Genomic DNA, 16,186 nt, shown 5'->3' on the forward strand with positions numbered 1-16,186 from the left:
AAATATTGAATTAATATAATTTAATTTGTCTTTAAAAATTAGTTAAATTCATGACTTTCAAAAAACGAACATAACAAATAAAAGTGGACAGAGAGAGTAGTAATTGTTGGGCTCTACATTTAATTTTTATACATATATTTGATGAATTTTCTAATACAAATACAAAAACTTCTCTAGTCTAGGTATGCGACTTCTAGCTGTGTCCTTGTACCTATCAAATTAAGACACATAAAATGAAACAATGTATTTCCTTTCATTTCACTATCACAATTGTAGCTAAAGTTACCCCCTTCCCCCCTTCTCCTTTCTCCTCACCTTTTTCTTTCTTCTTTTCCCCTTCACCCATCCTCCATTTTATCATCCCAATAAATCCTCTTTATTCATATATAAATATACATGTACCAACTATACACAAACTACTTAATCAAGTGTCTACAAAATATATAGAACTCCATAGAAAACAATTTTTTTTCTAAGTTTTGAGTATGACAGAACCCTACTATAATTTCTTCACAGGATGGTTCAACTTCCTTCCTCTTCATCAACAATATATTTCATCTTCCAACTTTTGTTACAACAAAGAAATTGCACCTTCTTCACCACCACTAAGAGAAGCTCTTCCACTTCTCAACAACAATAATAATAATAATAATAATAAGCATTCTTGTGAGAGTAGTACTACTACTTTTTCTCATGAGGAAAATACTACTACTAATTATTATAATGAAAATGTGAGTGTATCTCTACATATAGGGCTTCCAAATTCATGTGAAGGAGTAGTAGATAGTGGAGGAAATAAAGAAGAAGATCAATTTGATGTGGTTTCTAATGATAACAATAATACACTAAATAAGGGACAATATTGGATCCCTACTCCTTCTCAAATCCTCATTGGTCCAACACAATTCTCTTGCCATCTTTGCTACAAGACTTTCAACAGATACAACAATCTTCAGGTATGTATACTACAACTTCTCTCAGTTCAGTATACAGATGCGGATTCAAAATTTAAATTGGGTGAAATTTTATTTTAGTTTATAAATAAACCAAAACATGATATACATAGAAGGGAGATAAACTCCTATCATGAGATATAGTGGCAGACAGAGTGTTCAAACACAAAGTTCATCTGAACTCAGTACTTTTTATGAGAAACATAAATTTATGTGTAAAAATTGATGAAAATTACAACAAATAATATGTCTCAAACCACAAAATTTAAATCTTGAGAGGAATTACACATCATGAAGTTCACAAAAGAATTCTATGCACATAAAATTGATGGGTTAATCTTGAAGTTTATTAACACTAAAACTCATTGTAATTTTAAAATAGTCACAAATTAAATTTTAATGATTTTTCCCATGTGTATTTATATGTTTCACACACCCCCAAAAAAGAGAAAAATTGAATTCAAGTTTCAATTGAGTCCAATGAATATTGTTGCATCCCCCAATATATGTCAGTACAGACTAATTAGCTAGCCAATCTTTGTTTTTTTTCCCATCAAGTTTGGATTTATACTTCTTTTTGGGGAAATTTTGTGTATATTTTGAATCAATTACAAGTTGAATTGTGAACTTTTTATTTTATTTTTTGTTTAATTTACAATTGCTTCCTTAAAATGATTTTGTTGATGAATTCATTATAAAATTCTTCATGTTTTATCCATTTGTTATGGATCTTGTACTAATAAGTATAGATACACCTTCAACTAGCTACTTTTCTTCTTCTTTTTTCGAGCCATAGTCAAACGAGGACGTGAATATGAGATTTTAAGGATCCTCTGTCTTCAGAACGGTTCACTCAGCAGCTAAAAATCTAATTTTCGTCATAAATGTCTTTTAGTTTTATACCTAAATTCATCACTTGTACACCTTTTTATTTAAAATACTATTACAACCACTACAAATCATGTGATTTATCCCTATTTCTTGTTTACTTTTTTTCCCTTCAATTCCACACTTATTTATGCATGAAATTAGGGTTTTTTTTTGACAAATTTACTTACATTTTAATGTTAGATTACATTAGCGTTTCCTCAATAAAGTCTTAATCTCCTTTTACTTTTTTTTTTTTCATATATTTTTTGGTATTTGGGTAATAAAGACAATTCAAACAATTTAGTGCACAAATTTCTGCTACCAGGTGAATATGGTCAAATATGAAACTGACAATTTTTCCAGTGTTAAAATCTGACAAGATTTTCAGTGTTATTTTTTTACTGCTTCAGGAGAATCAGGACAGTTGATCCCATTTTTTATTTTTATTTTTAATCCTTTTCTTCTATTAATTCAGTAAAACAATAGAGTATCATTCAATTTAATACTACTTCTGAAAACTCTCAGTATTTCTTGCAGAATAAAACTGTTCCTTTCTCCTAACATTGAATGAATAATTTTAACACTAATACTCCCTTTTTCACCTTTTGTCATCCTCCCAACTTCAAGATAACTCTTGTTCTAATAATAATAATAACTTACTTTATTCATTAACTATTTGACCCTCCAAGTTTCATTAATTCCAATTTGTTTCTCCTGTACTGAGTTGATTTCTCAGATGATCATTCAACTAATAATTATTATCTCACACTTTCTGATACAATAACTATTATTAGAGTGATATCTGCCAAATGTTTCAAACAATGTCATAACCTTGCTAATGGTTCTATGATTTCTATTCTAGTAGTCTTTTAGTCCTGTCAAATATATATAGAAAATGTAGAGAATTTCTGGTGTTTTGTTTTTCCTTTTGTATAATTGTAGCTTGAGGATGAGCTTAAATGAAACGATATAGTCAGTAATACTTCATTTATTGAACCCAATTTACGTTTTGTCATACTCCTCCAACTTGAAGATGACTATTCATTTGGCCCTTCAAGTTTCAGCAATATCAATTTAATTACGTTGTTCATCCGTTACTTAACCAAATGTTTTCAAAAACGCCTTAATCTCGCCATAGTTTAAGGACAAATTTGATCATTAATATTCTTCCTATGTTATATGATTTCTAGGAGTCTTTTAGTTCTTTCAGATATATAAAAAATATAGAGAACTTTTGATACTTTTTTTATTTTATATATAAAGTGTACTAGTTTTAGAATAAGCTTATATGAAACAATATAGTCAGTGAGAATTTATATCCTATACTTTACCCCTGACTGTTAGTCAACACTTTGCTAGTTTTCAAGTAGATGCTTATGATGACTGTTTGACTAAAATCTCTCAAATAAATTCTGAATGATTCATACATAAATTTTTTTCTTATTTTTGACACTTGGAGATGGATGTATGAAATGTTTTCATATATAGTTGTAAAAGTTTTTTTTATATACACAATGTAATTCATTTATTTATATTTACTAAGTTTTACATTTATTTATATTTACTGAGTTTAAGTTATATACAATAACAGTCTTAGAAATTTTTAAGTCATGAGTGCTTAATTGTCTATATTCCAAATTTTCAACTGGTGCACTTATTATCAAATCCTGAGATTAGGTGCTCATGAGTCTTACTATTTCTTTATCTTTACTAAAAGACTGTTTGGATGGGCTTTAGTCTTTCTCTTCTTTTTTTCGGCTTAAAATTAAATGTTTAAAAACATTTTATTTAATTTTATGCAAATATTATAAAATTGGTTAAAAATTATTTTAACTTAAAACAATTAAAATAAGTCAATTCAGATAGACTCTAAGTTTGCAATATAGTATGTTTGAGTCAACACATTATAGTTTCTATGGAGCTAGGTCCATTGTTGGTTCCATATACTGATGATGATGTTAAAATCTATAATAGCAAAAGAGATATTTAGTGGCATAGATATTTCATTGCCATATAGGAACATTTAGCGGTAATTGAGTTAATTTCATTACATCTAAAGTCGCTAAAGCCTTTAGCTGCATTTATTTCGAATGATGATTATAAATACCTATATTATATTATTGCCTCATGCTCAACTATTTGCACCAAAATTATTAGGGAACACTTGTTTTCTTTTAAATAGAAAAGACAATATTGTTATAAATAGTTGAGCACACGTCTTTAATGACTTTTATATAAAGTGACGGTTATAAATACCTATATTATATTATTGCTACTAAATATAATATACATACACTTATATTATTGCCACTTTTACAAAAGTAAGAAATAAAAAACTCTGACTCGCCAATCAGTGTATATAACTTAAATCCATATCAATGCATTTGTTTCTAACTAGAGTTTTTCTTGATCATGTTATTAATTAGATGCATATGTGGGGACATGGATCTCAATACAGAAAAGGTCCAGAATCTTTAAGAGGTACACAACCAAGTGCAATGCTAAGGCTACCATGTTACTGTTGTGCACCTGGTTGTAAACACAACATTGATCATCCAAGAGCAAGGCCATTAAAAGACTTTAGAACACTTCAAACACATTACAAGAGGAAGCATGGTGCTAAACCTTTCATGTGTAGAAAATGTGGTAAGCCATTTGCTGTGAAAGGTGATTGGAGAACTCATGAGAAGAATTGTGGTAAGATTTGGTATTGTATTTGTGGATCTGATTTTAAGCATAAGAGGTCTCTAAAAGATCATATTAAGTCATTTGGACGCGGTCATGGCGCGGTTGGGGTACCTAATCTTGAAGAACTAGAGGAAGAATCAACGTCCGAGATTGAACAAGATTTAATGTAAATCGTTGTTTACAGTTCAGTGCTAAGAACTTTAAAGGTCGAAGACTTTTGTTCGCCCTCGAACGAGCTATATGTTGTCTTTTGCTTTTGTTATGATATTCAAATTCTATCTTTTTTAAAGTTTGTTCTATTTTTATTTTTATTTTTTGGATGAGAAATGTAAGGAATTTGTGTAAATGATTTTTTTTTTCTAGCTATGTAATATAAAGATGTGTATTATTTCAGTGTTCTAGTACTAAATTTTCTTCTTAATTGTAAGGAAAAATATAAGGTTAAGAAAATGCGTTGGCAAAATATGTTAATTAGGGTTTGTCTAGTGAAGAAAATGAATCTTCCCTCTTCTAATAGTATACAATTTATTATGAACTTTAGATATAAATATTAAAGGTTTGTTTCATATCTCTAAGTACTCAACTATAGGGAAAATTAAAATTACCTAAGTATGCAAGAACAGTGTTGTGTAGCGGATTCAAAATTTGAAGTCGATTCTAGATTGTATAGCACCTTTGAATTAGTAGGTTTAAAATAATCTATACATATCAAATATTTTTCAAAAAATAAATATAAAATTTGGATGTAAGTGACTGAATTCAACTGAATCCGTTTCTTGTGTGCGCGTTTTGTTTAGTTGTTGAGAAAATGTTTTTCTGAAGAACATTTCTATTAGCTTTGTTTAACTTAACTTTGTGTTGTAACAATATGGGTTATCGTGGAATGATTTGAATTTCTTCATTTTTAACTAAAATTTTTGGATTAGAGTTTTGGGAATAAAAAACATCTCGTTAGAAATGCCGCCCCCATAAATAGGCCTTGCAATGCACAAATTCGGGTTTAGTCGAACTTCAATCACTACTAAAAACAAATATTTTTTCCACATCAATTCAATGAAAATTTGTGTTATAAAACATAATTTTCCACCCCATTCCCTTCGGACCAGCTCGATGGGAAAACACATTTGTCGAAAACACGTTCTCATTGAAATACTTGGAAATTTCTTAATTTTTTCGTGTGAAAACATTAGTATTTTTTCTTTTCTCACTAATTCAATCAAAATATATATGGAATATCCACTATGTTCACAACGTAAAATTTCAATAGAAAAATGTCAATAACTTTTAGTAGTGAATGCAGATATCATGCACCGAATACTTTTTGTTTCTTGTTTATTTCAGAAAAAATAAATTGATTTGATATTTGGAGATCAATATTTATTTCTTTAAAATAAAGTAATTTTTTTACTGTTTAGAAAGGGAATAAAGTGCATATAAGGAGAAAGAGAACAGGCTGAACAGCAATATTTTCTTTTAAGAAAAAAAAGAAGCAAAAAAGGTGATATAATACGGAAACTAGAAATAAAAAAGGAGAGGAAAAATATGTCATTTTGTTTCTTACATTACATACAGTAATAATACAAGGGAGTTGGTTGCAGAAAAAGTTGATGACATACAAATAATTGAGTTTTTTACTTTTTATTGCAGAAAATTCTACTCATTGAGGGTTAATTTCATATAAAATCATTAATAGTATTATTGCAAAAATAAAAAAATTAAATTTTTTTATATTTTATAAAATCACTCAACTTTATTTTGGTTGCATTGAGTACTATAAATCCGAAGAAAGAATCTCATTCTCTTGATTCCTTTTAAATTTAAATTATATGTATTGTGCGTATAAGGTCAGCAATCAACATCTTGTTGTATTGTCCGTATAAGGTAGTATGTTGTTGTATTGTCAATATAATGAATTTTTATATTAATTAATGTAATTTAACTTGTTATAATAATAGGTTACTTACCATTTATGGTAGGTAAGTAATTACTTTTTCAATGACTTGTATTTTTTACACCGTTAATATATGGAGATTAAGTTTTCTTTTTTCATCTTAGTTTCCTAACCATGTTGTATTCAACACTAGTGGCACCCAAATTTATTTCCTGTATTCTCTATATATTTACTATTACTATTAGTGTTGGAGTGATGAGTTAACATCTTATTTTGGCTAATATGAATGGAGTTAATAGAGGAAGGAAAAATTTGAGGCACTTTTATAATATTATCAGCATGCATATTGACGGATAGAATATCATTTAAGGACACCCATAAGATTTGTGATGGAGTGATAAATATTCTTTTATTCTTAATCAGATGTTTTGGGTTCGAGTCTCCTTGAGTACGAAGTCGCCTTTGTTAGGAAGCGCTTTACCTCCCAATTGAACTTTCGGCCACGGATCTAAATTTAATCGAGACTTTCTGACACGAATATAAATTTAATTGGACTCTAATGTGTATATTGATCACGAGATGTGAAATAAATAAAAAAAGCATTTAAGGGCATATGTAGACTAACATATGCTAATATTAAACTTTTTTCAAATAGTAAAAGGTGAATATGATCTTTTACCTTGATATAATTATCCTTTTTATCTTAATTGAAAGAGTGGACATTTTTTTTTTATCATTACCCGGATAGGGTGTGCTGTATTAGCAAAAAAAAGGCTAATGTGGACATCTCATCCTTGACAAAATGAAAGAGAATGAGCCATTATGCCATAATCAGTATAACTTAAGCCTAAAATATCTAATGTCCAACAATCATTAGTCACATAATGTAATGGGGTTTAAACTTCACAAATAGCTACTTTTCAACTTCTCTAACTCAAAAATATTCACCATCATAATTTTTTTAAATTTTACTGGTAAAATTTGAAAATATTATCCTGGAATGTCACTTATGAAATTTAGAACTCTACAATAGCGGTTATTTTTCAAATACAAGATAAAGAATGACCGATAAACGCTATTTTTCAATCACCAATTGCTTTAAAGGGTAAAAAAATTCAGGCCCCTTGAGGTGACAAAATTGCCAATTGAATTCTCAAAAGAAAAGAGGTTTATGTAATATTCAAACCTCGAGGTGAAATTATATTTTTGCTTAGATTTTGTGCCTTTTTTGATGTATATATAGATGTTGAAATGACTGGGGTCCAATTAGGAAGAAATTTTAGGGAGCATTGATAAGTTTATTTTTATTTTTTGAGTCAATTTGTGGAGGTCATAATGTTCTCTTGGATTCCAATTTATGAATTTTTATTACTTCCTTCAAATCCAACCTTATTAGTCAAATTAATTGAGTATTAATTAAGATGTTTAAGACAAAGATCAACAATGGGGAACTTCTTCTTTTCAACCAATCAACAATGCCGGAAACCTAAATTATAAACCTGAAAACTTATACTATATATTGTACTACTAGTATTACATGATGTTAGCGTTACACCAACATAACCATGAATAGTTTTCATGTTTAAAGGTTTAACTATCATTCCTGATATACTCTGTTATAAATCTGATTCATTCAGAGGCTTATAAGGAAATAAAACAAACTTAATGAACTGAATCTGAATAATTAAGATTCAGATCTTAAAAACAAACACACTTAATGAGATGAATCTGAATGATTAAGATTCATACCTCCATTAAGTGCAAACAAATGAGACCTTACTCTCTTTATGACTCTAGAGTGTACATCATCACCCACTACATAATACTTTCTCCACGGAGCCTAATGATCATCGACAAATGCAGATCCCTCCAATTAGCTCACTTTCCATCCCTATTGATCGAAGTCACCTGTTTACCACAAGGGAAATAAGAACATCGCGATTCGATTGTCAAACAAGAATTTCTAGCTCTGAATCAGACACATAGAACATGTATTCCAATGGCAACTAAGACTAATTAGCATTATTTTATTTGAGGATATCCTAATAAGGATCACTTTATTAAACTGGATAGAAAATCGTACCAATGTTTTTGAAGATTGGTTCATGCGTAGATCGATCATTGATTACATAAAGAGCAAGAAACGACTGAGATAAAGAAGACATATAAGCTAACTGCATATATGGATGGTATAAAACAAAACCTGTAACTTAAAGAAGCTGAGCAGAACATTATGGTTACCTGTGAATTGTGCTGTTTTCATTACAACTCTGATTAACACATAAATGCTGGCTACCATTGGGTCCAAGAAGTACTATGACGAACAGTCTTGTGAGCTGTGTTTCACATTGCAGTATTTGAAACCAGATTCAAATCCGCGAGGATTGAGCAGAGGTAACAAACCTATGCTCTATAGTTCAAACTTGAAATATAAAGACAAAGCAACAGCCAATCAAAACGTTGATTAGTCACCAGGTGGTACTGCATATGTAAGATGGTTGAAGTACATTAACACAAAGGATGTGTTCATAGAAGAGAAACTCAATGTATTATGTACCTACTTCTTGTTTTCGATTCCTGAGACTTGTTCTCAAAAGAAGATACTAAAATGTCTTGCACATGAGATGATAACAATTTACATATGCGATACTCCGGTAAAACCATCCACACCGTTGAAGAGTATATCAAACATATACTATCCAATCATTTGCACAAGAGACATCTCGATCCCAACAATTTTGCAAGGAATGCAAACACCCCAATGAAACAAAGAAAATGCAAAGGTGAATTAACAAAATGTTTTATTTAGATTACGGTATCAGCTCCTAACTATGAACCACCAAGACCTATAATCTAGTAATACTGATGGAATCTCCCACACAATAGGTGGTTCGATTCCCATCACTCTTGTTCTCCTCCCCTTCCGCGATTCCACAATGTAATCAGAACTTTTTAAAGAAAAAATCCCTACTGTGACATTTTAGTGCTTTTTGAATCCCCTTGTCTCCAATTCTAGCTAGCCTCATACAAAGCAAAAGAGAAACAAGAAGAGATATATAGCTGTAATTACCAAAGGTGTGTCCTAGTGATCAAAAAATCATCAAGTCTCTTAAAAACATTAGGTGATTTCTTTCCACCTGTCTAAAGTTCATAGTCTTGGCGGATAGATTTACTCGTTACTATGTTGGTGGGAGGTAACACACATGTGCAAGATAACTCAGACACCACGGTTATAAAAAAAATAAAAATAAATTGAAAGAAGAATTTAAATATTTAATGCAAGAACCTGGGAGGCATTCCAATAGTGGTCAAATAGAGGAAAGGTAAGTTTGCCAAAAGGTGGATGTTATGTCATTATGAATATGGCCTACACCAAATGCTAAAACAGACCTGCATCTTCCCAGTGGCTTTAATTTGCTTCATCAGCTGCTCCACTGCATGCTACCAGTCATAATGGAAATTAGCAACTCTTCTGATAACAACAGAGAACATATAACTTTGCCAACAGTAGAGCAGGATATTAACAATTATAGTATGGTGATAATGCCTCCATTAGAAGTTGGTATTTCTTTTGAATTAAATTAAAAAAAGAACTCTCTTTCAATTATTGCCTGCTACCTCAAGTTTTCCACGGGGGCGGATTCAGCTTGTCGGGTGCAAATGCATGGAACCAATAGCTTTTGCTCAAATCTTATATATTTATTAAAATATTCACTAAATATTTTACTATGAACTCAAATTTTATCATATATTAACTTGAAATATTATAGAAACTTATAAACTTTTAAATCTTGAGTCCGCATCTGTAGGGAGATCACCCTCCAAATATCCCGCATATCTTCATTTTTAATCCTATCTCTCTTAGTATGCCCACACATTCATATGAGCATCCTCATTTCTGCAACTTTCAACTTCTGAAAGTTGGAGAATGCATCTACCTTATAGGCTACAATAATGTGTGTTGTAGTGCCAAAATAAGAACCAATTTGCTATCTAGATGTTTTTGTTGGCTTGTAGACACCATGAATCATGAGGTAGTGCAATGTGTACATAAGCTTGTTCCTTTCATTAATCCTTTTTGCAACTAGGGACACTCTGTGTACTTGGATAGAATCTACAAGAACTGGACAAAGTGGATCCATTAAGCTCAATTTTGAACCTCTCTGGTGGAAGAAATTAAGTTACTGCTCGAGAACTTTGAAGCACGTAGCAGACATTATCGCTAGCTAGGGAGCAAAGATGAAACAACCAAGACGGTTTAATGACATTCACTCATTACCAGAAACCGCAAATGGACGTCTCTGATTGGTGAACAATGCATACAAAATGCAAGTTCATTGTAAAGGTAATGTACAGATAGAGACCAACACTTCAGTGCAATATACAAAAACAACTTGATACCAAAATCAATATGAAGAGATAGTGATTATATTGAGTGTCTCAATCTTATTACATATTCCAAAACTCTTTCTCTATAGACAAATAAAATTACAATTTCATATTACCCAACAGTTTTAAAAGACTGATGGACATGCCTCAGGATGCCTTCATCCCTCTTCCATTCCGGCGCTGGGGCATTGACAAAATGAGCATACAATTTATTATTAGCACAAGTAACAGAAATCAAGCTATGACCAAGAACTCCATCAATTTCATAATCATAATACAATTGCCCATTTTCATCTTTCCTTTCTTCTGATGTAACCCCATCAGCATTAGCAATTAAATCTTGCAAATTCACATCAGATAAAGCCAAGTTATTCAGAATTATATCTTTAGGTGCTAATTGCCTAAACCCAGCAAGATAAGTAAGGTACTCTTTCTCAGTCTTCTTCTTCGGGTTATAAAACTCACTATCTGTTCCATTTGTGCCCTTTTCAACTTTCGACACTAGACGCTCTTTCCATCCATCGGGGACGTCGTAAATATACTCAGCCGACGCCTTCTTGTCGGAATTTCCTCCGTAGCCGCCGTAATTGGCGGCGCTAGCAGCTGTACCGTAGTAAATGTTGAAGCTGGTGGGGGAATCTGCTAGAGAAGGGAGAGAGGTTGTTAGTATTGTGGTGGCTATTGCTGTGGCGGTTAATTTTGTTAAGAGGGGTTTAGAGGGTGGTGATAAGGTGGATTGGGGTCTGGAAAAGGGTGGTGTAACTGGTGGTTTTGTGGTGGTGGTGGTGGAGGAAGAGGCGGAGGAAAGGAAGGATGAGGGGTGGAGAATACTTGCCATGTGGATTTTTTTTTTGTGAAATCTTTAGCTTAGGGGATAGACTATTATTGTGGGTTTTGTCATTATAAAAATATGTATCTTATCCATTTAGTAAGATTTGATGAAACTAGCCAATTGTAGCCAATCATCAATGGTTTATGTTGCCATGTCATATTTGCTATTTTGTCAAAACGCATATACGGTCCTTTTTAAATTTGTCCGTAATCACGTTCAGTAATTTTTTTCTCAAGGTAGGCATTGATATAATGATTTTCTCAATTACATGTGTTTTTAAGAAATTGAATATCTTGAACTTAGGCTTGTTTCAATTATACACAATATTATATACAATTTTATTTCTATCTCGCACAATAAGCTGAAAATTCATTCGGTTAAGAACTTTGTGTAGTTAAGCGCCTGATAATTTTTTTGTATTAAAATAATATGCCAAATCACTCTCTTTTCTTGAGAAGAATAATTTGTCATAATCAATTTTTATATTATTTTTTGAAAAAACTGAATTCGCTGCATCAACATTTTTCCTCAATTATTTTTTTTGAAAAAACTGAAATCTTTGCATGGGCATTGGGCATCGATTTTCCTCAAAAATGAAGTACAAATATTATTGATATAAATAAGAGAATCCTCACACTTCCATCCCCTTTCCTCCTTCGTCCGAAGTTTTCAAAAAATAAAGAGTAGCAAAATCTTTAATTTTAAAAAGCAAAGAGAAATGTCAAATGAGAAGAGTGAGCAATTTTAGTTTTTCAAAAAATAAAAAAAATTGAGGAAAACGCTGTCCATCCAGCGATTTCAGTTTATTCAAATTTTTTTTTGACAAAATCGCTGCTCTAGTAGCGATTTTAATTGAATTTTTTAACGGCGCAAATGGTGTTAATTTTGTTCAAAAGGCATCGCTCCCTCTGGAGTGATTTTGCCCTTTTGGTTTAAATTTTTTTGATATACCATTTATGTTTTTTTTTTTAAAAGGTTGCCGTTTTGACTCCGGACTCATCTAAGGTAATTGCATTCACCTCTTGTCTACAAATACATCAAAAAAAAGGGAGATGAGAATTTAAGAAGAATTATCATGATAAATTGATTGAACCGAAATTGATAAGAATGAAGTTTACCTTTTCAAATTGGAGGCAAAAATTAAAATGAAAAATCAGAAGAAAGCCTAGAAGCGCACAAGAATTAGAAAACAAATTTGTTTTTGTGATTTAATTTGGACAAAGAAAATGAGACAAATAACGAAGAAAATAATAATGAGAACGCTGTAAAAAAATAGAATTTAAATAAAAGCTTTTAGAGATTGTAATAACACTGTTATAATTCACTTCAACCAACACTCGCGTGCCCAAATGTTGTGCAACCCACACTTTGTGTCAACTCAAATTGTTGTATATGACAACAACGAAATTATACACAGTAGTGTTTTCAACTGAATCAAGGTTGAGTTCAAATTTTTAAATGAGAATTTTGGGCAAATTTAAGGTATTGTGTATGTATTTAGCCAAAAATATATAAACTTGTCAGATTTATTATCATTTTGACCTAACAGATCATTTTTCTTATTGAATACTCCTATCTAATATTAATATGTTATTGTTTGCACTTACAAAAGTTTGAATCTCAATGTTTAGATGAAGCACTAACTTTTTAATATATTTAAATGAATTAACTCTTAAATAAAGTATGAATTATTCAGTTTCTTTAAATCCTTTGTCTTTCTTTTTTAATATTAAATTTAATTATTACTAAGATTTCTCTTGTTCTCACTCAGAACTGGGACTATGTCCAGTAACTATTTTTACTATAGTCACCTTCTTCCTACAAAAGTTATAGAATTTCGACTTATTTTTGTTATTATAGCTTAAAAAAAATTAAAAAAACTTGTGAATTTTTAAATTGTTTTAGCATAAAATAGTTTTCATTTTCACTTCTATTCTAAATCACCCTCCTTAATTTTCATTTTGTAACCTAAGGTCCAGACTCCAGACCTGAAAAAAAAAACTATAAAATGGAAGGTTGAGAAGAAGGTAGTGTATCTCTACCCTGAGCAGTTAGTAGTGGGATCGAACCGCCAAAAGCAAAAGCCCTAGCCTCCTTTAACGAGCCAGAGCGAGGGAGCGAATCGCTCTATTCTCGCTCTGGCTGTTCAATTCATCAACAATTGCCAAGTTCATGGTTCCATGTCATGTCGAAAAGGTAATCATTTTTTCGAATCGCCTTTTCATTTGGATGATCTGAAAACTTTAATTGTTCTGATTCCGGTACGCAATCTTGACGATTAGGTATTGATACATATATATATGTTCTTACGATTATATATGCAATTGGATTTATTGTGTTGTGATTGGATCATTGGATGGAAGATGTGAAGGTTTTTAGAAATATTGGGTGGGAATTTGCGTTTTAGGAGTTGCTAATTTCTGCCAGATGGTGTAGATATGTAAATGTTCTGGTATTCGTTTTTTGGTGTTGATTCCTAAGATTAGCTGAGGAGAAAGTTAAATTTAAATGGACTTTCTCTAAAAAAAAATAATTTTCTGTTGATTCCTAAGATCAGCTTTGAAGACGTTTTACAAAAAAATTCTGAACTATTTTTTCTTATCTTGATTCCTAAGATTAGAGGAGGAAAAGAGTTTTACGAATAATTTTCAAAGGGATTTTCTAAATGATCATGGGATTTCTTGAAGTAGCTTGTTGAAGTGATTATGGCATTTTCTGATCATTTGTACTTTTACAATAGCTATACAACTAAAGAACTTGATTGGCAACTTTATCAAAAAATAAAATAAAAAATTGATGAGCAAAGTTTATTGTTAATTATAATTGATGGCCATATGCACTTACAAATATGCTTATATATTTTCCAGGATTCTTTGCAAGTTCTTTGTAAATGGTGCATGTCTGAAAGGAGAGTACTGTGAGTTCTCGCATGATTGGAAAGATCCTCCAAATAATGTATGTTCTGGATATTATAGTTTTTCAATCATAGTTTTGAGTGACTTTATCATCTGGTAACTCTTACTTGGATTATTTTTGTAGGTATGCACATACTACCAAAAAGGATTATGTGCCTATGGCAGCAGGTGTAGATACAAACATGTTAAAGTTTCTGAACAACCCTCACTTCCATCTTCGTCAGCTCCAGCTCAACATCTGCTCTCAGCTTCTCCTCCCACCACCCTCTCTCCTGGAATGCTAGCAAATGGTGCAGGACTTCTTTCAGGCATTTCTTCCGCGTCAGGCAGATCTTTTTACCCTCCCAACCAGCCTGTATGGAGTGAAAATTCAGAGCATCATGATGCGGCAGTTATTGATAATATTGTCGAGTTAAAGAGAATGAATCCAGCTGATCGATCAATTTGCTCTTTTGCTGCTGCTGGTAAATGTCCACGGGGAGAAAACTGTCCTTATATTCATGGAGATTTATGTCCAATATGTGCGAAGAATTGCTTGCATCCCTTTCGGCCTCTTGAAAGAGAGGAGCATATAAAAATATGTGAGAAGAGGCAAAAGCGCCTTGAGTTACTGAAGCATAGTCAAGAAATAGAGTGCAGTGTATGTCTTGAACGTGTACTCTCTAAGACAACTGCAGCAGAGCGGAAGTTCGGGATCCTTTTTGAGTGTGATCATCCATTTTGTATATCATGTATAAGGAATTGGCGCAGTGGTACTCCTTCCTCTGGGGTTGATATCAACTCGACATTTAGGACCTGCCCTGTATGCCGGAAGCTTTCATATTTTGTCATTCCAAGTGTCATTTGGTTCTCCACAAAAGAAGAAAAGCAAATTATCCTTGACAGCTACAAGGCCAAACTCAGGTTCATCTTTCCTCTTCTCTGTTTTGTGTTCTTTGTTTTAAGCATGGACGTGACTGTCTCTAAATGCAACAAACACTGAAATTTCTTTAAAGATTTTATGTGAATTATATAATTGCAGTTGCAATACATGCATTAAATATATTCGACACTATACTTAGTTGTATTGGAAAAAATTTGGTACGAGCATCTATTGCATATGATTTCAGGTGTCCGGTTGGGATTGATAAGGCGGGTATTCTATTTAGCGATGATACCTTGAGAGCTTTGGTCCAGACGACTGTTACAGATTTGAACCTTACGCAGACCAAAAGCTTGGTATTTAAGGGGGAAGAGTAGAGGGGATGGCTCATTACCCATCGAGTTTTGAACCGTGTGCCTATTGTCCTTCGGGGATTTCTCCATTTCCAAAAAACGTAAATCTTTTTCCTGATAACAATTATGTTCATTTAATGGTAGTCAGATTTGAAAATTCAGTTCATAATGTTGTTAGAGATAGGGTTTTGTCCAAGTTTCAGGACAATATTCATTGTTAGGAGCCCAATGGAAACTCTTACAGATATTCTGGATTGAAAGGAAGGGGAAAGAAAACACCATGTAGAAGCCAAGAAAGGAGAGGAGTGATAATTTTTTTGATATGATATGAATAGGAAAAAAAGAATGCGTGTCATTGACAGTGTCATCGTTGATCTTAAGTATTTGTTCTTTTTGGGATTACAGAAAGGTCCTTTGCACCAGCTTTTACCCC

At 31.9% G+C, this 16,186-nt stretch overlaps 3 protein-coding genes across 4 annotated transcripts in view; 2 read left to right on the forward strand and 1 right to left on the reverse strand.

The window, feature by feature from the left end:
* Nucleotides 1-287: 287 nt before the first annotated feature.
* On the forward strand, nucleotides 288-4,904 carry LOC102583940 (zinc finger protein WIP2-like). Its single transcript, XM_006345442.2, has 2 exons — nucleotides 288-956; nucleotides 4,250-4,904. Exons 1-2 carry the CDS (start codon nucleotides 486-488, stop codon nucleotides 4,679-4,681), a joined length of 903 nt encoding a protein of 300 aa, XP_006345504.1. The 5' UTR covers nucleotides 288-485; the 3' UTR covers nucleotides 4,682-4,904.
* Nucleotides 4,905-10,774: 5,870 nt separating this feature from the next.
* LOC102595196 (thylakoid lumenal 19 kDa protein, chloroplastic) lies at nucleotides 10,775-11,684 on the reverse strand. Its single transcript, XM_006345400.2, has one exon. The coding sequence runs from the start codon at nucleotides 11,627-11,629 to the stop codon at nucleotides 10,904-10,906; it is 726 nt and encodes a 241-aa protein (XP_006345462.1). The 5' UTR covers nucleotides 11,630-11,684; the 3' UTR covers nucleotides 10,775-10,903.
* A 1,863-nt stretch (nucleotides 11,685-13,547) lies between these two features.
* LOC102595518 (E3 ubiquitin-protein ligase makorin-like) overlaps nucleotides 13,548-16,186 on the forward strand; it is an 11,579-nt gene continuing 8,940 nt past the window's right edge. Inside the window, exons 1-3 of one of the 2 annotated variants that reach the window (XM_006345402.2) lie at nucleotides 13,548-13,819; nucleotides 14,491-14,578; nucleotides 14,663-15,441. In XM_006345402.2, the coding sequence (XP_006345464.1) occupies nucleotides 13,809-13,819; nucleotides 14,491-14,578; nucleotides 14,663-15,441 (878 nt within the window). In that variant the 5' untranslated portion in view covers nucleotides 13,548-13,808. The remainder of the gene's footprint in view (nucleotides 13,820-14,490; nucleotides 14,579-14,662; nucleotides 15,442-16,186) is intronic. The other variant, XM_006345401.2, reaches the window with a different exon arrangement.

This window comes from Solanum tuberosum, unplaced genomic scaffold (genome assembly GCF_000226075.1).
Source record: "Solanum tuberosum cultivar DM 1-3 516 R44 unplaced genomic scaffold, SolTub_3.0 scf00068, whole genome shotgun sequence".
In the NCBI taxonomy this organism is placed as follows: Eukaryota; Viridiplantae; Streptophyta; class Magnoliopsida; order Solanales; family Solanaceae; genus Solanum; species Solanum tuberosum.

Excerpts from the sequence above, each read along its gene's own strand:
- LOC102583940 (XM_006345442.2), top strand. The coding sequence starts at position 486 with ATGACAGAACCCTACTATAATTTCTTCACAGGATGGTTCAACTTCCTT. Across the intron at positions 957-4,249 it reads ACAGATACAACAATCTTCAG|ATGCATATGTGGGGACATGG; the intron begins GTATGTATACTA and ends GTTATTAATTAG.
- LOC102595196 (XM_006345400.2), bottom strand. The coding sequence starts at position 11,629 with ATGGCAAGTATTCTCCACCCCTCATCCTTCCTTTCCTCCGCCTCTTCC.